This window comes from Phaenicophaeus curvirostris, chromosome 11 (assembly GCF_032191515.1).
Source record: "Phaenicophaeus curvirostris isolate KB17595 chromosome 11, BPBGC_Pcur_1.0, whole genome shotgun sequence".
In the NCBI taxonomy this organism is placed as follows: domain Eukaryota; kingdom Metazoa; phylum Chordata; class Aves; order Cuculiformes; family Cuculidae; genus Phaenicophaeus; species Phaenicophaeus curvirostris.
The window spans coordinates 1,820,922-1,843,486 of NC_091402.1; the positions used below are offsets into that span (position 1 = coordinate 1,820,922).

The 22,565-nt window shown below is 49.1% G+C and overlaps 1 protein-coding gene across 10 annotated transcripts in view; it reads left to right on the forward strand.

The window, feature by feature from the left end:
* The first annotated feature begins 11,317 nt into the window (after nt 1–11,317).
* WNK2 (WNK lysine deficient protein kinase 2) overlaps nt 11,318–22,565 on the forward strand; it is a 136,250-nt gene continuing 125,002 nt past the window's right edge. For 6 of the 10 annotated variants that reach the window (XM_069865633.1, XM_069865637.1, XM_069865638.1 and 3 more), the window contains exon 1: nt 11,318–12,004. In XM_069865633.1, the coding sequence (XP_069721734.1) occupies nt 11,393–12,004 (612 nt within the window). In that variant the 5' untranslated portion in view covers nt 11,318–11,392. The remainder of the gene's footprint in view (nt 12,005–22,565) is intronic. The other 4 variants (XM_069865640.1, XM_069865641.1, XM_069865642.1 and 1 more) reach the window with 1 other exon arrangement.

The following is a 22,565-nucleotide window of genomic DNA, read 5'->3' on the forward strand; positions in this document are numbered from 1 at the left end:
TTGTCCTTCTCTGGACATGCTACAGAGTAAACAATTCCGACTCGCCTCTCCCTTCCCATGCCTTGCCGCGTCCTTTCTCTCAGCACTTAGAAAGCCCTGCTCGTGACAGCGGAATGGCCTGGTTTGGGAGTGCAGTGGTCCAGCTCCTGGGAAGGAGAAGAACATTTGTCACAGACCTGTGTCTCCACACACATGCATCAGAAGATTTTCCTCGAGACTCAGTGACCTGGCACAACCCTTTCAATGATCCTCTTAAAGGAGCTGCAGGATAATGCGTGAAGACACGGTCCCACGCAACAGCACAAGACAGTATTAAATACGTTTGCTGTGTCACAGGGTGGATAAAGAATGGAAAGCAGATGTGTAGCCGGGCTCTTTTTTTTCTTTTTCAGCTCATCCTTTGCCATGATCAATTTCTTTGTCATTCACAGTCACAAGGACATTGTGTCTTGTTGTTTCCATCTTCCTTTCCTTTCCTGCTTCCACAGGCATATTAAAAATCTAGTTTGATAAGACTTTGACGGTTGGGCTGGATGGTCTTAGAGGTCTTTTCCAACCACAATGATTCTATGATTGTATGAATTTTTCTGTGTTTATTTCTGTGTGGGATGTAGCTCCTGTTGTGGAAGGTGCTCTTGCTAGACATAAACAACGCTGAATAATGTGGTGCTGCTGGCGGGTGAGTGACAGTGCTGGGCTGGGGGCATCCTTAAGCTATTACAAACACCTTTACAGGGTTACAAACACAAATAAAATAGCTTCCTGGTTTGGAGAGTCTAAGTAACATGAGATCCAGAAAAATTCAGGAGACTGATAGTCAGTGAGAAAAAAGGAGATGCTGCCATGGAAAAATGGAAAAAGGCAGAAAATACACATGACTAGCCAAAGATGGGTAGATATTTTCACGTGTAAGACTGAAGTGGGAAACAGCGAGAAGCTGAATCCAGGAAAAGCCGAAAACTGTTTTGTGATACTATGGGTTTTGAAGGCAAGGATGATAATGGAGCACAGTTAGGAATTCAAAGAGAGGGATAGATGCACCACTGAAAGCATCACTGGCTTTGGAATCCATTCTAGGCTAAGAACATGTTGCCTGTCCTCAGCACAGGAAGGACATGGAGATGTTGGAGTGAGTCCAAAGGAGGCTACAGAGATGATCTAAGGGCTGGAGAACCTTCCGTACGAGGACAGGCTGAGAGAGCTGGGGTTGTTCAGCCTGGAGAAGAGAAGGCTCCAGGAACACCTTAGAGCAGATTCCAGTACTGAAAGGGGCTCCAGGAAAGCTGGGGAGGGGCTTTTGATCAGGGAATGCAGGGCAGGATGAGGGGATTGGTTTTCAGTTGAAAGAGGGGAGATTGAGATAAGACCTTGGGAAGAAATGTTTTGCTGTGAGGGTGGGGAGGTCTTGGCCCAGGCTGCCCAGAGAGGTCAGAGGAGCTGTCCCTGTCCCTGGAGGTGTTCAAGGCCAGGTTGTATGGGGCTTTGAGCAACCTGACCCAGTGGGAGATGTCCCTGCCCATGGCAGGGGGTTGGAACTGGATGGGCTTTGAGGTTGCTTCCAACCCAAACCATTCCATGATTCTGTGATTCTATGACCTGTCTGGTAAAACCAGAGTGGAAAATGCAGTCTGGACCTATGAGACAGAACAGGGCTCCTGAAGGTGTTCTTCCCTTGAGGATCACACTCGTGTTGTTCTCGTGTTATTGTTAGCTTCTCATGCACACTGTCTACTTTGCCTGGTGTTTTATAAAAGGTTATGGGTTTCTTCAGCAGTTGGAAATCCTCCAGGGCAGGAGCTAACTTTGTGTTCTGTGCTAGCAACACCATCCATGTCGTGCTGGATCCACTGTCAGAAAGAAATGAGTAGCACCCGCTGTTCAGGTCCCAGATGCCTACGTTTACAGAGGCAGTGGCTCTGCAATGAGTGACACTTGCACAATTAACCTCACAACCATTGTGGTGGATGGGTAAATTTGTACTGCAGGATCACCAGCTGAATATGATACGAATACAAATTTCATCGCAAGGCATCTTTCCCCCAAAGCTCTGCTCTTCTTCCACGGATGAGCTGGAGACCAAAAGTGGCTGTGTGTTTAATTATGGCAGGCTCACGGCAGATAGCAATCACCTTTGAAACCATTCCAACTCGTGGAAGTTATGGTAACACCTCTCTTATGCCACTTGGTGGAGCTTAGTGATTTTGGCTATCGCATACATCGGTTTGCGAACTAACTGTTTAGTTACACAATCAGTTATCAGCATCTCTTGAAAAAGGCCCAAATCCACGCTAAGGGAGCAAACCCAATGCACCGTAAGTTATAATGAATAAGATGCTGATTCCTAGCTGCTAATGAATTTTGTACTCATCCCTTCTATTCTTGAAAGCAATAAAACACTTCGTGTTTTGGTTTTTCAAATAAAATATTAAAATATGAGCTTAGGATCTTGGTGTTTATGATAGATGGCATGAGAGACAGAGAGAATGATGTCATATTTGGGTTTTTTCAGATTTAAAATCATGTTTTAAATTTTGAATTCTATCTTCCCCTGCATATATTGAGGAATGTGTAGGTGTATCAAGCTGAAAGACCTCACCTTTGTTTGAATGCATGCTTTTCCTCAACGAGTATGTATCCCTGACCTTAAGCAGCTTCCAGTACTGAAAGTGGCTCCAGGAAAGCTGGAGAGGGGCTCTTGATCAGGGAGTGCAGGGGTAGGATGAGGGGAAATAGGGATGAGAATTCATTCTTTTAGGGAGAAATGTTTTGTTGTGAGGGTGGGGAGGCCCTGGCCCAGGCTGCCCAGAGCAGTGGTGGCTGCCCCATCCCTGGGGGTGTTCAAGGCCAGGCTGGATGGGGCTCGGAGAAACCTGATCCAGTGTGAGGTGTCCCTGCCCATGGCAGGGGGTGGAACTGGATGGGCTTTGAGGCCCCTTTCGAGTTAAACCATTCCATGATTTCATGAATCTCCCTATACCCTTCCTAAGGCAGGATGCCCAAGGTCTAAGCTGAGTTGTGAGAGATAAAGTTTTCCCATGCAGTCTCCTTGCTGTTGCCAGGAAAGAGGGGGAAAAGAATCGGAGCCTTGGTCCTGAAATCTGTTGTCTGTGACCTTAGATGTCTTCCTGTGTAGACAGTGACACGACGAGGCTAGGGGGACTAACAATCGATGACATTTAAGTTTTAATCAGCTTTGGAGCTTCAATGTATTTTCTGCTTACTTTTAGGAACTGGAAGCAGTAACTGCAGCTTCTCTTCACTGTGGTGTTCTTTATTGTTGTGTTGGACTGACAGATGATAAGTAAATTCTTGACATTACAATGTACTGCACATATGGATCAAATACAGAAAACTTGTAGTATATCAATGTTCTTCTGGTGTGGTATTTCACAAGGGATGAGGGTAAGATCAAACTTCTGTGAAGAGCTCTGAAAGCAATCCAGAGCTGGCTGTAACTCGGTAACACCCCAGCACCAGGGGCTAACGTTCAGCACCAGCAAGTCATTCCGCCCAGGACAATGGAGCACGTCCAGATAAGGGGAACAGAGCTGGAGAAGGGTCTGGAGCCCAAGGGTTCTGGGGAACAACTGAGGGTCCTGAGGCTGTTTTATCTGGAGAAGAAAAGGCTGAGGGGAGACCTCATCACTCCCTGCGCAGGTCCCAGAAAGGAGGTTGTGGTGAGGTGGGTGCTGGTCTCTTCTCCCAAGCAACAAGGGATGGGATGAGAGGAAATGGCCTCAGGTTGCACCAGGGGAGGTTTAGATTGGATATTAGGAAAAGTTTCATTCCTGACAGAGTGGTGAAGCCCTGGCAGAGGCTGCCCAGGGCAGTGGTGGAGTCTCCATCCCTGTAGGGATTTAAAAGCCATGTGGGTCTGGTGCTTAGGGACAGGGTTTGGTGGTGGAATTGTGAGGTTTACGGTTTGACTTGATGATCTTAAGGGTCTTTTCCAACCTTAATAATTCCATGATTCTGTGACTTTTTCAGCTGTTTACAGGGGAGCTAGCAGAGAGAAGAGCAAGATTATACTAAGCAGCTACCTATGACTGCACGTGACAACGCTCACTGTGCACTTCGCTGCCTGTTTCATATAGTTCATTCACCTTGTCCATGTGTTCTTTCCATTGATGGCCCTTTCTTTCTGTATCTCCTATGTTCTAATCACCCCCTAGCACGCCAGTAGACCAGGCCAGACATTGTGTATCTCAGTCATCTTGGGGATGGGGAAAGCTCCTTGTCCTTCTTATCAGTGCTTAAATGGGCTTGGAGCTATGTGTTTTTGTGTGACACCCCTCAGGAACCTAAGAACAAGTGTTAATGAAGTGAAATAGGAGACAAAGAGGGTGGATTCTCCAGGTGGTTTGTTTTCACCTGTGTGGGACAGTCTCTATATTACTTACGTGGTTTACCTTTGTGTATGTTACTTTTAGTGCAAGTTTATGCCACAGTAGTTGTACTTCTGACTGTTGATCACAACAATGGGTTCAGAGTCACTGAAACCAGCCAGATGAACGGCCACATTCCACACTCCACACTGCTGGCTCTTACTCTTGCTCGTAAAATGAACCAGGTTGCTTTAATAGTCCCTGCATGAAGGCAGGTTTTTGTGCTAAGGTTATATGCTCCACCACTTCTTCAGTTTGTAAGAAAAACCAAGATCAAAGAGCTAAGTACAACAGGCAGCATTTCACTTCATAGAGGTAAGATCAGCTGATGTTCCTATTAAACTTAGAAGAACTTGCACTCCATCTTTTATGTTACGAGGAATAATGCCATTGTCATCGTGTCTTAAATCTACTGGTTTTGCAGCACAGGCTGTTAGATGGGCTCTTTGATAAAATACAGTTTCATGCTAAAAAAAGGTAAAGGCTATTCACTTGCTTAACATAAACACTAACATTTTGGAAAGTCTTAACTGTGCTGTAAAGTGCACATTTTGCTCATTGATTTGGTCTGGTTTGTGCTTTAATCCTTACTTTGCTCTATCCATCCATTTTATTTTCATTATAAAGGTTCTGCAGGGATCATAACAGCCTATGGCACAAGAAGAGGGAGAGGTTTTAAAAAACACCAGTGTGCTCTTTGATCTCTCACAATCCTCGTGGCCACACAGAAGCATTGGGAAATTAATTGGGTAGATCATTTAGGTTCATTGTAGGCTCAAAGCCATTATTTCCTGGCAAATAAAGGTAGATGAATAATTAAATACAAACTTTTGCATTACACAGTAATTCTAAACCAACTATTAATCATTGGTCAGATTTAGGGTGGGAAAGGTGATAGCCTGTCCATCTGAAAAATAAACCTCACCTTCATGAACTGGCGTGAAAAGACGATGCTCCAGGTGAATCATACAGAAGTGCAACATCATAGAATCCTAGAGACACAGAATGGTTTGGGTTGGAAGGGAGCTCAAAGCCCATCCAGTTCCACACCCTGCCATGGATCAGGTTGCTCAAAGCCCCATCCAACCTAGCCTAGAACATCTCCAGGTATGGGGCAGCCACCGCTGCTCTGGGCAAGGTAACCTCATGCTGTCACTTTGCTGATTCTGCTGCCCTTCAGCGAGCCCTGAGCACAGCTGCTTCTTGGGCAGTGGAGCAGGGAACACACTGTAAAGCAATGAAGATGCTGCTCATTAACTTCTTTGCAGCACAATTAAGTCTGTGTATTTTAAGGAACGTGAGAGGTAATGTTATGGCATATCATGATTGGCTGTATAAGCTCTGTAGGAGATAAAAACACAGATAATTTTTTGAGTTTAAGGATGATGCATGTTAGAACAGTACCAGTGTCGTACTTGAGGGCAAAGACAAATGGAGTTTATCCCCTTCGGAAATGGGTGATGCATGCCTTGCCCACCCCTTGCTGCCTGGCTCGCTGTACCTGCTAGGGGAGTTCGTTGTTTGGACACACGGAGAGTCTTTGTGCATTTCATAGAATCATAGATTCATTGTTAGGCAGGAAAAGACCTTTGAGATCATCAAGTCCAACCATACCTGTCCACTACTAAACCGTATCCTTGAGCACCTCACCTATCCACCTTTTAAATCCCTCTAGGGATGGGGACTCCACCACTTCCCTGGGCAGCCATTCCAGTGCTGGAGAACCCTTTCTGTGAAGAAATGTTTCCCAATATCAAATTTAAACCTCCATTGGCACAACTTGAGGCTATTTCTTCTCATCCCATCACTTGTTACTTGGGAGAAGAGCCCAGCACCCACCTCACCTCAACCTCCTGTCCAGGAGCTGCAGAGAGCAATGAGGTCTCCCCTTAGCCTCCTCTTCTCCAGGCTGCACAGCCCCAGGTCTCTCAGCCGCTCCCACAACCCCTGCGCTCCAGACCCTTCTCCAGCTCCGTTCTTCTCTCCAGATGCTCTCCAGCCCCTCGATGTCTTTCTTAGAGTGAGGGGCCCAGAACTGAACCCAGGATTCGAGGTGCAGCCTCACCAGCGTCAAGTGCAGGGGAAGGATGAGTCCTCTGGTCCTGCATTTGTGGTAAGTTTGTACTAACTCAATGACTCGAACTGTTGTATCTATGAACACATGGTGAGAACAGAATACAGATGACCTAATTAAAAATATATTGTGAAACCCGTGTTTTAAATTATTCTTCTTCTTCCCTTAAAGAAAGCACAATTATTCTGTAACCCTGAGTTAGGGCCAGTAGCACAAATACAGGGGTAAGAGCACACCCTAGGAGCCACCAAAATTAGCTCTCAATAGGTATTTGACATGTTTTAACCAAGTTATAAATTATATAAAAAACAAGTTAACAGGAAACTGGAGGCCAATTGAAATGTTTCCACAGTCCCCTACACACTTTTATTTTAAACAAATGAAACATGTCTCAGTATCTGAGAACCTGAAAGCCAAGCTATTAAAACAAACGGGACTTAACTTCCTCACTCAAAACTAACAAATAAGGAAAGAAAATAATGGCTGTCATTAGGAGATAATGGTTATTTTTCTCTATTGTGGAACTACCACTCACTATTGACTCAGACAGCCTGTCCTGCTGTGTGTTGGTCAGTGGGTGCCTGTTCCCGACACCAGGTAGTGGAGCAGTGAGGGGCATTACGGACAAGTCAAGTGGAAATACCCGTCTGTGCTCCAGGGCAATGGGTGGCTCGCTCATCCTGTCATCCCTTGAGTTCCAGTCCCTGGAGGGATTCAAAAGCCAGGTAGACAAGGTGCTCAGGGATCTGGTTTAGTGGTGGACAGGTATGGTTGGACTTGATGATCTCAAAAGTCTTTTCCAACCAAACCATTCTATGATTCTATGATTCCATGGAGAAAGAATTTCATCCATGGGGATGAGTAGTTTGGCTTTCATATTTACAATGGTTCTCCAAGTCAAAGGCTATATCTCCAGCAGCATCTTCACTACCTTTTTGTTAAAATGTGCTAAAATTCACAATGCCACCTGCACGCCCGTGTGCTCGCAGTGGTGCATCTTCTTCCAGCTTGCTCTGGTGATGCTCTAACAATTAGGAAAACTGTACCTGGTTATCTTTTTCTATGCCCTTTGGTAACACAGCCTGCAATATGCCCATCTGGTTCACACAGAGCTGAAACCAGGAAGGCAGAAGGCACAGTAATGTGTTTCTGTTCTGGATAAATCAAGGCATGTAGAGGAAACCCAGTAAAACAGCTGACGGAAACTTGGTTTGTAGGGCTTTCTTCACAGTGTCCAAGGGGTCTTTGGCTGGATAGAATCATAGAATAGAATCATGGAATGGCTTGGTTTGGAAGGGAACTTAAAAATCATCCCATTCCAAACCCCTGCTATGGGTAGGGACAGTTTTAACAGGATCGGTTTGCTCATAGCCTCATCCAACCTGTTCTTGAAATCTCCAGGATGATACAAATGAAAAGTGCGACAGTCTTTATCTTCAGCTTTCACTGAAGTCAACCCTTCATAGATGTCAAGCTCCCCTTGGCAAGCAGGGCTGCAGACTGTCTGTGTGGTGCCCAGACAGAACTGACTGCTGTGTGTCTCTCCAGCTGCTGCTGTGTCCATTGTGGTCATTGACAGCCAGGAGGGCCTGGACAGGCACCTCCTGAAGGCTGAAGAATGATTCTCTGTCTGCTAGTGAGCATCATCCTGCCGAAAAAAGCCAGCTGTTGGCTGCTGTAGAACCATAGGTTTGGGTTAGAATGGACCTTAAAGATCATCCAGTTCCAACCCTCCCATCATGGGCAGGGACACCTTCCACTAGGTCAGGTTGCTGAGCAGTGGATCAGACCATGCACGAGATCTAGAGCTTCTCATGTTCCAACACGTCATTCTGTGTGCTGAACCCAGTCTGTCCTGGGTGCTGCTCCTCCTTGCTGCTGCCCGTCGTCACATGGCGTTAGCCTGCTCTCTGAGGTCCCCTGGAGATGCTGAGCACATGGATAGCAGCATGGAAAATGCCAGACAGTAGGAGTGTGAAGAGCTTTTTCTGTCTGTTTTAAAGACTATTAAAAATCACCCACGTAAACAGATTCAGAGCACTTGATAGTGGATAATAATTAAGTTTGTGACATGCCAATTACATTATTTTTCAGTAGCCAAATAGGTGAGGGAAGAGCACTGGGCACCATCTCAACAGCATGACAAACACCGGAGAACAGCCAGCCATGAGATGGCTGTGACAAGGATGTGCGGTTCTTCGCTCGCCCAGCAACGAGGGCTGGGCTGGAGTCCTCTGGCTGGTTTGTGATGCTCTCCTTACCTAGGGATGTGCAGATACTCACCTTCCTCCAAGAAGACCCGGCAGTGAAAGGTAAATGAGAAAATCAAGTCTCTTTTTCTGCCCCTTCTTTTCTTGATTGTGGGTTTCAGGATTTGGTGTGTGGTCGGCTCTAGGATATTCCCCAATTTCTTCTGTCCACCTGCTAAGTGCAACGTTCCCTGCTGCTATTAGACATCTCATTAGCCTGGATCTTGTCCTTTTTTTTCTTCATGGTGGTGGGAATTTCTATAGCTGGTAAGAGAGTTCTAGGTCGAGTTTATGCAATAACTAGGAGAAGGTGTCTCTGAACCTTCCCTGCTTTTCTCTGGGTGACTTCACACTGCGTTCTGTTTATTAAAACTCTGTCTGTGGAGCAAGAAGAGCCTGGCATGCAGAACCAACGGCAGGTACTTCTGCATTTCTGGACATAATGCAAAGCTGTGTTTCATGCCATACTTGCAATTCCTAGAAATACAGAATCATCCTTAAAAATCCTTTAAATCATCTTTCACTAAAAATGAACAATGGTTGCCTTTCTTTCAGAAACCATGGGGAATAATTGTTTGGTAAACCTAATTTTTTTTTAATTTAGTTAAATATTAATTACTTAAACATATGGTATGTTTGTTTAGCCTGATCCTTAAGAAAACAGGCATGGCGGAGACCAGAGTCCTTTCATGAATTTTTAGGGCAGAAATATCAGCACTGTTGAAGGGAGCAAAGTAAGCATCCTGTGTCCCCACCCTCACCTCAGGGGAAGAAAATATCAGCCTTCAGGCCGACATTTCATCAAAGCACAGAATGGTTTGGGTTGGACGGGACCTCAAAGCCCATCCAGTCCCACCCCTGCCATGGGCAGGGACACCTCCCACTGCATCAGGGGCTCCAAGCCCCATCCAACCTGGCCTTGAACCCCTCCAGGGATGGGGCAGCCACCACTGCTCTGGGCAACCTGGGCCAGGGCCTCCTCACCCTCACAGCAAAACATTTCTCCCTAAAATCTCATCTCAGTCTCCCCTCTTTCAGCTGAAAACCATTCCCCTCATCCTACCCATGCCCTCAGTGATCACGAGTTAGCTTTCCCTGAGCCCCTTCTAGTACTGGAATCTGCTCTAAGGTCTCCCTGGAGTCTTCTCCAGGCTGGACAACCCCAACTCTCTCCGCCTGTCCTCGTACAGGTGCTGTTCCAGCCCTTTGATCATCTCCGTGGCCTCCTCTGTCCTTGCTCCAACAGCTCCATGTCCTCCCTGTGCTGAGGACTCCAGAACTGGACACGGGGCTCCAGGTTTGGTCTCACCAGAGCGGAGCAGAGGGGCAGGATCCCCTCCCTCCCTGCTGCTCCCACTGCTCTGGGTGCAGCCCAGGACTCGGGTGGTTTCTGGGCTACAAGCACCCATTGCCGGCTCATATTGGGCTTCTCGTACCCCAGCCCCCCAAGTCCTTCTCTCGGCGCTGCTCCCAACCCATTCTCCGCCCAGCACGGGTTGGGATCGCCCTGACTCAGGTGCAGGACCCCGCCCGGGCTTCACTGAACCCCAATCCACGTGTTTCCCACGCTGAGGATTCCAGCTGGCCTCCAGTCTCCTTCTGTCCATTCCCGCGCCAAGTGCCGCTCCAGGAGGCCCCGACACCTGTGGGAGGAACAAGGAGCCGTGAGGAATGAAGGAAGGAGACCCAAACAAAGGCGACCTTGGCTCCCCGCGCAGAGCAGGTGCCCAGACCCGCAGCGCTCAGGCACGGCGCGTGTGTCGCGCGGCCGGCCCCGGCTGATAACGGAGGAGCACGAGGAGCCCTCCCCGCGCGCGCAGCGGGGCGGTGCCGGGACCCGAACCCGCGGCCCCCCGTGCGCGCGGACCCACACCGCAGCCCCTCGGAGGTGCGCTGCGTCCCGCCCCCCCCCCCCGCTCCCCGCGTGGTCCCCTCCAGCGCCGCGGGGCGAGGCGCGCGGACCCTCCCATTGTCTCTGGCGGCGGGGGGGGAGGCCGGGGGGGGGGGGCGGGAGCCGCCCTCCGCAGCCTCATTGGCGGCCGCCGAGCGCCGGTGCCTTAAATGGGGCGCTCGCCGGCGCGCGCTCCCCATTGACAAAAGCGCCGCGGCGGCGGCGGGGGGCGCGGCCATCGCCCATGGGGCCGCGGCGGGGGCGGCTGCCGCAGGGCTGCCCGCGGGCAGGGGCGCACCCGCAGCGCTGAGCGGCCGCGGGGCTGCTGCTCCCCGCGTCCCCATCCTCCTCCTCCTCCTCCTCCGGGAGCCGAGCCTCGGGGCGCGCCCGGCATCCCGAGCCACCGCGAGCCGAGCGGAGGGAACGCAGCCTCGGGGCGGACCCCGCGTCCTCGTCCAGCGGGAGCGGAGCCTCGGGGCGCAGAGCCCGCATCCTCCGGCGGGGCGCTCGGCCGGCGCGGGGGCTGCGCGGCTCCCCGGTGCCGGCCCGGCGCGCACGCAGCGGCGGTGCCGCCCTCCGCCGCAGCCCCGTCCATGGCGCTGAGCGCGGCCGCCCCGCAGCCCCGCGGCCTCCCCGCGCCTTTGTGCGCGGCCCCGCGCCCCTGAGCGGCCGGCTCGGTTCGCCGCAGCGGGGCCGAGCCCCGGGTGCCTTCGCCCCTCGCAGGTGGCGGCGCGGAGCGAGCGGGGACCGCGGCGACTCGCCCGTCATCCCGGGCGCGGAGCCCTCGGAGCGAATGGAAACTGGGGGCGATGCCAGCTCGGCACCTCGGCGGGGAGGAGGAGGAGGCGGCGGCGGTGAGGGGGGGGCTCCGGCCGAGCCCGGCGCTGCCCTCGCGGCCGCCGACACCGGCATGAGCGCCGCCGCCTGCCCCGGGGCGCCGGGGAGCCCGGGAGCCGCTCCTCCCCGCGGCTCCAGGGACCCCAAAACGGTCCATCAGCGGTTCCTGCGGCGGAGCGTGGTGGACTCGGACCAGGAGGAACCCGCGTTCGACCTGCCCGAGGCGGAGCACCAGAGGAAGATCATCCTGCTCCCTAAAACGCGGAGGATAATCGCGGGGCGGGGGTCGGAGCCGCCCGGGGCGCTGCGGGAGCCGCCGGGCCCCGCCGAGGAGCCGCGGGACCCCGGCAAGGACGCCGAGAGGAGGGAGGCGGCGGACGCCTCCAAGGACCAGAGCAAGGCGAAGAAAGAGGAGCCCGAGGAGGAGGCGGACATGAAAGCCGTCGCCACCTCGCTGGATGGCAGGTTCCTAAAGTTTGATATTGAACTCGGGAGGGGATCCTTCAAAACGGTCTACAAGGGCCTGGACACGGAGACGTGGGTGGAAGTCGCGTGGTGCGAGCTCCAGGTAAGCCGAGCCCGGCCTCCCGCTGCCATTTATTTTTTTATTTGTGCGCTTCGTGAGCCCGGGAACCGGGGGCAACGCGGCGGTGTCATCGCGGGGAGCGCGGCTCCGAGCGGCTTTTATAGCGGCCCCGGCTCGGTCTCCAGCGTCTAACTATAGCGCAATATCCTCATTGGCTCGGAACCCACCACCCTATGCGCGCTCCTCCCCGGTTAACCCCCTCGGCCCGGCGCCTCGGGGCTGCGCTCGGGGGCCGCCGGGGCCTGGCCGCAGCCGGGCCGCCCTGTGCCGCGGGGCTGAGCGGGGGGGGGGGCTGCCCCTTCCTCGCCCTTCCCCGGGCGCTGGAGCTGTGGCGCCACCGCCTCCTCGGGGCGAACCGCTGGGCACCCAAGGGCTTTGCTTTTCCAGGCCTCTTGAGCTCCTGCTTCCTATAGGTCAAAGACCCGTCTATCCAAGCAGCTTCCAAGAGGAAGATTTTAAGTAAAAGATGCGATTTGGGCTCTAGATCCTTAGGGTGAGGTCATCAGGTGACACCTGAAAACAGCGAAGGTTGAGCAGCGCTCTTTGGCTGATTTGGGGCATCACCGTTACCTTTTTCGAGTGAAAAAATTGCAGTAGCTTATGCATGATTTATTTTCTTACTGAGGCTTTTACTCTCTTACCTCATTTCTGATCTGTTTGAACGAGATGTAAAAGAGCTCAAGATCTTTGTCTATCCTTGAGCTGTTCCTTACTGTGGGTTACTCTGTAATTCTGGTGGGAATGAGAAAATTTAAGACCTAGTTATAATATGGGGTCCTGAAGCTCCCACTGACTGGCTGAGATTTATGCGAGTGGTCAAGAGCATGTCAATAACGTGACAGAATAAGCCTGAGCTCCCAATTGTTTATTTTTGGTCCAATCTGCCTGTCAATTTCTCCTGGTTTCCTGGGATAGGCAGGGATGGAAGTGCAGCCACATCTCTATTCCCTAATGATTTCATTTCACAATATAATTGTAATTCACTGCAGTGCCGCATCACAAGTATGGGGAGCACCTCTCAGTCTTCATAACCATGTGTTCCCCTGGCTTTTATTACCCAGAAATGTGAAATACAGAGCCCCAGCAGGCTGTGCTGCAGCAGCAAAGCCCAGGACCTGGTGGGCTGGGGATGAGGAGCTGGTCCCCCTCCTCTTCCCCCAGCCTGGAGGGGCTCCTGGCCCCAAGGGAAGGAGGGAGTCGCTGCCCTTGCCAAGGGGGTCTAGAGGGGAGCAGAGCGAGGCAGGTGCTGCTGGGAGGAGAGTCTTGCTGGCAGGCCTGGGCTCTGTCTGGCTTTGGCTTGAAACCGAATCCCAAGCGTGTAAGGCTTTTACTTGATAGCCTGAAATTAGTTTAGAATGGTAACTGGGGTGCTGTCGGAGGGGTGGCTTGTCTGGAGGAAGAGGCTGCTGCTCAGCTGTCGCTCTGGGCAGCTCTGTTGCTGCAGAGCGATTGCACTGAGCAGGAATTCATCTTGGTGCCAGATTTTCTCTGTGTGCTCTAGCGAGGGAATGGGAATAGAGGTGTTTTCAGCATGGCTTCTGTAACTGGGAGGCGTTGGATGCCAGATGTATCGGAGAACGCAGTGTAGCGGGGTTGTAGCGTGGGAGTCAGGTGTGTCTGAGATTGCGAAGGGAAACTGCAGTACGGAGCTCACCTGGTTTTCCTATTCCTAGTGATGCTTGTTTAGGAATTCTTGAACTGAGTGCAAGTGAAGAAATCGTCATTTCCCCATTCCCACTAGTTTCCGTTATATGTGCCTCAGCTTAACTCGGATCTTACTAGCAGGTATTTTCAATTTACTACAGAATTTTAGGCCTCTAACTGTAAAAAAATAAAAGTGTCATTCAGCTGTATGGAGAAACTGGTGCAGATTCACAGCAGCAAGACAGGGCTGCTGGTTCTCCTTATGCACTGCTGCCTGCCAGCCCTGGTCCTGGGGTTTGGAGGTGATGCCAGAGGCCGGGAAATGAGAGATGGGGCGTGTGAAAGGCAGTGCTTTGGCCTGAATGACAGAAGTCTCATCACCATGGGATTAAAGCCCGAGCTTTAGGAATGGGTTTGCCTGAAGGAAGGTGTGAAAGGCCCTGTGTTGTCTTGGATTCTTAATTCAGCTGGAGGGTTTCATTGGGAAGACATTGAGGGTGGTGTCAGTAATCACTTTATTCAAGGCATTTTAAACATTTTTATGTAGTTGTGCCGGTGCTATATGCCCCACTTTCTGCCTTTGTAGAAGTTTTTAGTTTCATGTGGTGTGAATGTTGGCATTGTCCTGTGCAGGGACAGGAGCTGGACTTCTTGTGGATCTCTTCCAGCTCAGGACATTTTATGAGTCTATGAAGTTCAGATATGCATAGTGTGAGAGGGAGTGGAAGCCTCCATCCCCATGCTGTCAAAGATAGTGACTCCCTCCACACCATCACATAGAACCATAGAATGGCTTGGTTGGAAATGACCTGTGAGATCACAGAATCGCAGTATCACCAGGTTGGAAGAGACCCACCGGATCATTGAGTCCAACCATTCCTATCAAATGCTAAACCATGCCCCTCAGCACCTCTGCCTTACCTGCCTGCTACTAAATCATCTCTGAGCACCTTGTCTGCCTGTCTTTTAAATCCCTTCAGGGATGGGGACTGTTCCAGAATGCTTCCCATGAAGCAACTCATCCCACCACCTTTCTCCAGAAAAAAATGCCATGAATTGTACTTTGTCTTTCTTCTGGAGCTGCATTTGTGCTTGTTACTTTTAAAGCCTGGGAGATAAAACCTAGTAGGACTGAGGTTCCATGCAGGCATTAATCCACTGTCCTTGCTCAGCACTTTTTTCGGCCCAGTTGTGCTGTTGCCTGTGTGTCTCTTTGGTTCGTCTTTACAAAGACCTGACAAGCCATTCTTGTTCAGTGGCTTTATTTCATTGAAAAGATGGCTTTAGGGTTCAGAACCCAAATCATGGCTTGGATTAGGGCAGTATCCAAATGGTAACCCAACTCAATCTGAGTTTTAGACCTGAAGCTGTAGTCAAATTCTAGCTGCAAAATCAGTTTATTGTTCATTCCTGAAACTGCAGTATTGGAGCAGGTTTAGTGTGACCTTGCATTTTGGAAGCGTTTGCATGCTAAGGTTTTCAACAGCTCTAATTAATTTTAATTGGAGGCATACAATCGCTGTGCCGTGAGGCTTCAGAAGAACAGTGTTTCAGTGTTGCTCTCCTAAGTGAAATGTTAGGTCATGAATAAGGAATATAGGCTTTTGCCAGCCTGCTGCTGGCAAGCCAAATAATCTTCTTAGATGAATGCTTTCAAAATCCCCACCCCGGTTCCCTTTGGGAAAATGTAGGGAAACTGCATATAAGTAAAACCTGGTACTATCTCAAACCTCAGTGTGCCTCCTGGCTCTTGTTTGGGCTCCGAATACTGAGCTTCTGTTTGATTGCTAGCAGTGGCCAAGAAGGCTCCACAGCATCTTGGCTAGGATCAGCCATGGTGTGGCCAGCAGGAGCAGGGAAGAGATTGGGGAGGCTGCACCTTGAATCCTGGGTTCAGTTTTGGGCCCCTCAGTACAGAACGACATTGAGGGGCTGGAGCATGTTTGGGCTGGAGCGCAGGGGTTCTGGGAGCGGCTGAGGGCCCTGGGGCTGTTTAGTGTGGAGAAGAGGAGGATGAGGGGAGACCTCCTCCATCTCTGCAGCTCCCAGGAAGGAGGTTGTAATGAAGTGGGTGCTGGTCTCTTCTCCCAAGTAACAAGTGATGGGACAAGAGGAAATGGCCTCTAGTTGCACCAGGGGAGGTTTAGATTGGATATTAGGAAAATTTTCTTTACTGAAAGAGTGATGAAGCATTGGAAGACACTGCTCAGGGCAGTGGTGGAGTCTCCATCCCTGAAGGGGTTCAAAAAATATGTAGCAGTGGCACTTCGGGAGACGGTTTAGCAGGTAACAGCGGGGTTGGGCTGTCAGTTGGACTGGATGAGCTTAGAGGTCTTTTTCCAACCATGATTTATGATTCATCTGCTGTTGAAACAGTAGCTGATTACTGTCTCTACTGTTAATTTATTGGCTGGGTAAACTTTGTAGCGTAAATGAACAGAACAATTTAGAAAATCTGTTTGGGAGAAGAAAGGAGGGACACTGCATCTGAAAGCTTGAATCTCATTGCTGTGTGCTCATATTAAAGTAAGTCTGAGACTAATTTTGTCCCTTTTAACTTGATTCTTGAGATCCTGATTTCTGTGTGAATGTAAACAATTGGTTTAGCTCTGCTTTACGGTGTCAATATGAAAACACATGCCTGTCTCACTGATGTTTGTTAGTGTAGCTATTGCCCTGGCATGGAGAAGCAGGATAGAGATACAGTAGTGAACTATTAATAGGACTGCTTCTCAAATTCAGTAAATGAAATAGAGCTGGGTCAGACTTCAGATTCTGCCTTTGAATCGAATAAGACTCATTTTGCTTTCGAATACATTTTGCCTAAAGGTTGCTCGTGTGCTCTTCTAATCCTGGTTACATTCTTCATGCTGAGTGTGGGGATTCCAGCTGCAATAAGAGGAAATTACTTAAACTAAAACCAGAACTCAGTGTAAAGGATATTTCTGGTCCCTTTGGTCATCTCTTGTCCACAGTTGACGGGGAAAAAAGAGTTGATGTTGCAAGCTGTCACCTTAGAAATGTTTGCACTTGATGTAGTTGGACCTGTGTGGATAACTGCTTACATTTATGGTCTGGCTGCTGCCTAGTTCTGTGCTTAGGGTGTAACGCAGCTCAGTGGTACTGGTGATGTGCTAAAAGAAGGGTGGCAATAGCAACTCAATTGTTGGTTACTGGAGTTATTGGGATTTTTATATGTTCTGAGAGACTGGAGATACTGAAGAGGTTTGGGAATAGTGGTCATGGGACAACAAGATGGTAACCTCCCACTGTAGGGGAGGATCTGATCATGACCACCTGAGGTACCTGAACATATATAAGTCTATAGGACCTGATGAGGTGCATCTCAGAGTCCTGAGAGAATTGGCTAATGTGGTTGCTAAGCCACTCTCCGTGATATTTGAAAAGTCATGGCGGTCAGGAGAAGTTCCTCATGAGTGGAAGAAGGGTAACATTGTGCTCATCTTTAAAAAGGGTAGAAAAGACGACCCTGGGAACTACTGACCTGTCAGCCTCACCTCTGTGCCTGGGAAGATCATGGAACAGATCCTCCTAGAAGCTCTGCTAAAGCACATGGAGGACAGGGAGGTGATTAGTGGCAGTCAGCATGGCTTCATCAGGGGCAAGTCCTGTGTGACAAACCAAGTGGCTTTCTATGATGCAGTAACTGCAGCAGTGGACACGGGTAAACCAGCGGATGTGAACTATGTGGACCTCTGTAAAGCCTTTGTCGTGGTCCCCTACAACATCCTTCTCACTGAATTGGAGAGATACGGATTTGATGGGTTTGGTGGATTAGAAAGTGGTTGGATGGTCATATTCAGAGAGTAGTGGTCAATGGTTCAAAGTCCAGATGGAGATCTGACAAGTGGTGTCCCTCAGGGGTCCGTACTGGGACCAGTGCTGTTTAATATCTTCATCAGTGATATAGACAGTGAGACCAAGTACACCCTCAGTAAGTTTGCAGATGATATCAAGCTGAGTGGTGCAGTTGCCACACTGGAGGGAGAGGATGTCATCCAGAGGGACCTGGACAGGCTGGAGAAGTGGGCTTGTGCAAACTTCAGAATCATAGAATATTTTGGTTTGGAAGGGACATGAAGATCATCTAGTTCCACCCCACCTGCCATAGACAGGGACACCTCCCACTGGATCAAGCTCCAAGCCCCATCCAACCTGGCCTTGAACACCTCCAGGGATGGGGCAGCCATAACTTCCCTGGGCAACCTGTTCCAGTGCTTCACTGCTCTCATTGTGAAGAAATTCTTCCTTATGCCTAGTCTAACTCCACCCCTCTCCAGTTTACACCCATTGCCCCTTGTCCTATCACTACAAGCCTCTGTAAACAGTCCCTCCACGGCTTTCCTATAGCCCCTTCAGGCACTGGATCTTTTTGGAGCCTTCTCTTCTCCAGGCTGGACAACCCCAACCCCCTCAGCCTGTCCTCATATGGAAGGTGCTCCAGCCCTCGGATCATCTTTGTAGCCTCCTCTGGACTCGTTCCAACAGCTCCATCTCCTTCTTCTGTTGAGGATTCCAGAACTGGACACAATACTCCAGATGAGGTCTCACAAGAGAGAAATAGAGGGGCAGAATCCCCTCCCTTGCCCTGCTGGCCACGCTGCTTTTGATGAAGCCCAGGTTGGCCTTCTGGGCTGCGCGCACACATTGCCTGCTCATGTCAAGCTTCTCATTGACCAGCACTCCCAAGTCCTTCTCTGCGGGACTGCTCTCAAGCACATCATCCCCCATCATGTATTGAAACCAGGGATTGCCCCAGCCCAAGTGTAGGACCTTGCACCTGGCCTTGTTGAACCTCATGAGGTTCACATAGCCCCACTTCTCCAGCTTAATAATGTTTGGAGAACTGGTTTTGCCTCTGGTTAAGTTTGCACACAGGAAATTGAAATTACATCTGGAAATGCGTTATTTCCCTAAAGTGATGTTGGCCTGTTAGAAATGTCAGTGGTATCCCAGTGTTTTCAGTGTGCCTGAAACTGAACTTGATATGGAAGGGGGAGTTGATTTTCTTTTTTCTCGTGGAGTTGAGAAGTCAACCTTCATCTGGTATCCTGCTGTTACTACGTAGCTCTGAAATGGAGCAACCAACTCACTGCTTTTCTGCTGCCCTTCTGCCTGCTCTGAAATGAGAAATTTGCCTTTCTGCCAGGAGTTTTACAACTATATTCTCTGTGGCATCTTAAACAATGAACAGCCAGAGCCTCTTCTGCAGTGGTGTCTGGGCCAGTTGTTAAAACCACAATATGATAGAGACCTTTAAATCTCTGCTGTATGTGGTGTGATGTTCTTTCTTTATAGAGAGGAGTTTTAGCTCCTTTGTGCTTCCATTTCACTTCTGCAGAGCAAATACGGAAAAGGCTTTGATCAGTTGGTGAAGGCATGACCTCTTGGGTATATCAGAAGCAAGGTGTGCACCCTCTGTCTTGATAAATGTTGTTCTTCCCTGAGACTGTTTGTAGATCTTTGAGTCCAGTTTCTATATAAACCAGAAAGTAGCCTGTTTTATCTACTAGATTGATCTCTTGCTCTGGAATGGACTGATCTTCAAACCACAAGCAGCTTCTCATATCCCTGGATAAAATCTCTGCCCTCCAAAGAAGTCAACTCTATAACTCTGGAGTGATGTTTACCCAAGGAAGCTTGCTTGTTGCGATTTTTGTCCATTATGAATTAGCTTGGGTGCTGCTTAGCCTCTGAGCTGTTCTGACTTTCTCCTTGCAGATTATCATTCTTATGTAAAAGACACTCAGTTTGGCTCAAGGAGAGGGTCGAGTCTTGTGCTTTCTGTGACCACCTGTGTTGCAGACACAGGCTGTCACTGAACACCTCAAAGCCTTAGGAAGCATCTCAGTTGCCAGCCAGTTGTCTATGTGGATTGATGCCCCAAGTAACAAGCGATAGGATGAGAGGAAATGGCCTCAAGTTGTGCCAGGGGAGGTTTAGATTGGGTATTAGGAAACATTTCTTTGTGGGAAGAGTGGTGAAGCACTGGAAGAGGCTGCCCAGGGCAGTGGTGGAGTCTGCATCCCTGGAGGGGTTCAAAAAGTGTGTGGCTGTGGCATTTGGGCACATGGTTTAGTAGGCGTGGTGGGGTTGGGCTGATGGTTAGACTGGATGAGCTTACAGGTCTTTTCTAACCTTAATGATTCCATGGTTCTATGAACTCAGTCTGAGTTCTAAATCAGCTGGCAATGAGCGTGCACCGAACGCTCTCTAGATTGACTGTTAGCAGTGACTTGGGTTACTCCAAATATGTCCAATTAAATGCTGTGTGGTGATAGCTCTTCTCAATCCCTGAATGAAAAAATAAGCAAACTGATATAATTGTCCTCGTTGTGAATTTTATTTTTGGGAGATGCTTCGTTTCAGACTCAAGTGGTCTTATATCCCTCGGGTTTCAGTTCACCAGCAACCCACCAGTGCTTTTTTTTGAAGCACAATAGCCTGTCTGACCTCACATGGCTACAGTGCAAACTCCTGCAGCTGATGGGGGTTGCTTCCCTTCTTCTCTGGAATCGTCCATAGAAATGCATGTGCATTTTATTTCATATCAGGTGTCAGTGTACACAGTGATTTACTGGAAAATAATTTGTCTGTATTGTATTAATACAGCACAAGGGCTTTGTGATATGGTGGTTAAATACGCAGTGGGAGTCGTGGGTAAAATGAAATGCCGTATTATGGGCATATACATGTTGCTTAAATGGTCGAGGAAGGAGTAACTTAAGACCTCATACCATCTGTTCCTCAGTTGTTTGCTGCAGAGGGATACAATCCATTCATGAGCACTGAGAAAATGAGAGGAGAAAGCAAGCTCAGATAACATTTGAGGGGTTTTTTTTTTCCCCTATTTGGCTGCTTTTTGTGAATTCAATCTGATCTTCATTCCTGACTTCTTGAAGAAAAATTCAACACACTTTCAGTGGTGTTTGATCCTATTATGAATCTCTGCAGCCCTTGACCAAAGTTAATTTTAATGTAATTTTTGATTAAATAAGTAAACTTAAAACTGTTTTGATTCCTAGCTTTTTTGAAAAAAATGAAGACCCCAAAGGAAACGGGCATGGCATTTGCACACTAATCCATTCTTTTGCAGTGCTTTTTGGAGGGAGATGTTGTGCCTTTCTCAAATTCTGGAAGTCCTGCTGTAGTTTAGCTCACATGAAAGCTACTTAGAAAGTTTTTTTTAAGCTGAAAGAGGGTAGATTGAGATGAGATCTGAGGAAGAAATGTTTTGCTGTGAGGGTGGGGAGGCCCTGGCCCAGGTTGCCCAGAGCAGTGGTGGCTGCCCCATCCCTGGAGGTGTTCCAGGCCAGGTTGGATGGGGCTTGGAGCAACCTGATCCAGTGGGAGGTGTCGGGGGCTGGAACTGAATGGGCTTTGAGTTCTCTTCCAATCTAAACCACTTCATAATTTTTTTCAACTTTGCACCCTATTTTGCACCAACTATTACAAGGAAGCTTTTTAAGCTCTAAGCGTTGGATTTGAGATGTCTGCAGCAATTCAGCTTGTTTCATCGTAACACAGAAAATTGGAATGGAAGTCTGTATGGATGACAGTGGGTGTTTTTCTAGCTATGTTCAGGGCAGCTATCTTACCTTTACCATTAACTAGTTAGAAAAGTTTGTATCTTAAACCGTGGTTCTGTACCAAGCACGGTGATGCTGTGTTGCGGAGTCAGCAGGGCTTCCCAAATGCCATTGTCAGTGCTTGAAGTGCTTAAAACCCAGTAAGACTGAACAGATGGAGGAAGGTTTTTTCTTTGCCTAAATAATCAAATTGTTTATATTCTATAAAATAAGGTTTTATTAAGATCAACAAATGCTAGCTGGTCACCTCATATAGAGAACTGAGTGTTTATTTTACGAAAGTATAAGCTGCGCGTTGCCTACATCTGTTTCTGAAAGAGATGCTCCTTTCTTTCACTGGCACATGCTTGAAGGGTTAAAATTATGGTGTTTATTGCAGATTTTAGCACAATAAGCAGCTTTTGAACATTGCTTTTCCAGATGCTGTCTGGATTTTTCAGTTAGAGCCATATTGGGTGACCCATTGTACTTGCTGGAGCCAATACAGCTGTGGTGGTCGACTGAGCAGAATCAATTTTGGCTGTTAAAACACAACGGTGTGGAAGGGGTGGGGGGAAATCGCATTTCCAGCGGCTGCGCTTCTTTGCTGCCAGCCTGGGCAGCGCTCTGCTGAAAATTTTGCTATCTGGATCTTGGTTCCAAATAGATTTGCTTTGTCCTAGGCTTTCTTGATTAATAAGGAAAATTGCTGTTTTTATGGGTATTCAAACTTGTTTTGTTTCTCTTTCATATAGTGTTTTGAGAATTGTTGCAGATAATAAAGCAAGTGCTGCATTACTAAAACATACTTGCTCTTCTCTCAATTACAATTGGACATTGCCTTCAGTTACTAATGGAGGGAGGGAATGTTTTGTCCTTTGGCAAACCTGGGTTGGGGCAGTCCCAAGCACAAACACAGGCTGGGCAAAGAATGGGTTTGGAGCAGCCCTGAGGAGAAGGACTTGGGGTGCTGGTGGATGAGAAACTGAATGTGAGCTGGCAATGGGCGCTTGCAGCCCAGAAACCAACTGTGTCCTGGGCTGCATCCAGTGCAGTGGGACCAGCAGGCGAGGGAGGGGATTCTGCCCCTCAACCCCATCCTGGTGAGACCAAACCTTGAGCCCTGCGTCCAGTTCTGGAGTCCTCAGCACAGGAAGGACATGGAGCTGTTGGGGCGAGTCCACAGGAGGCCATGGAGATGATCTGAGGGCTGGAGCAGCTCCCATGTGATGATAGGCTGGGAGAGTTGTTCAGCCTGGAGAAGAGAAGGCTCCCAAGAGACCTTAGAGCAGCTTCCAGTACTGAAAGGG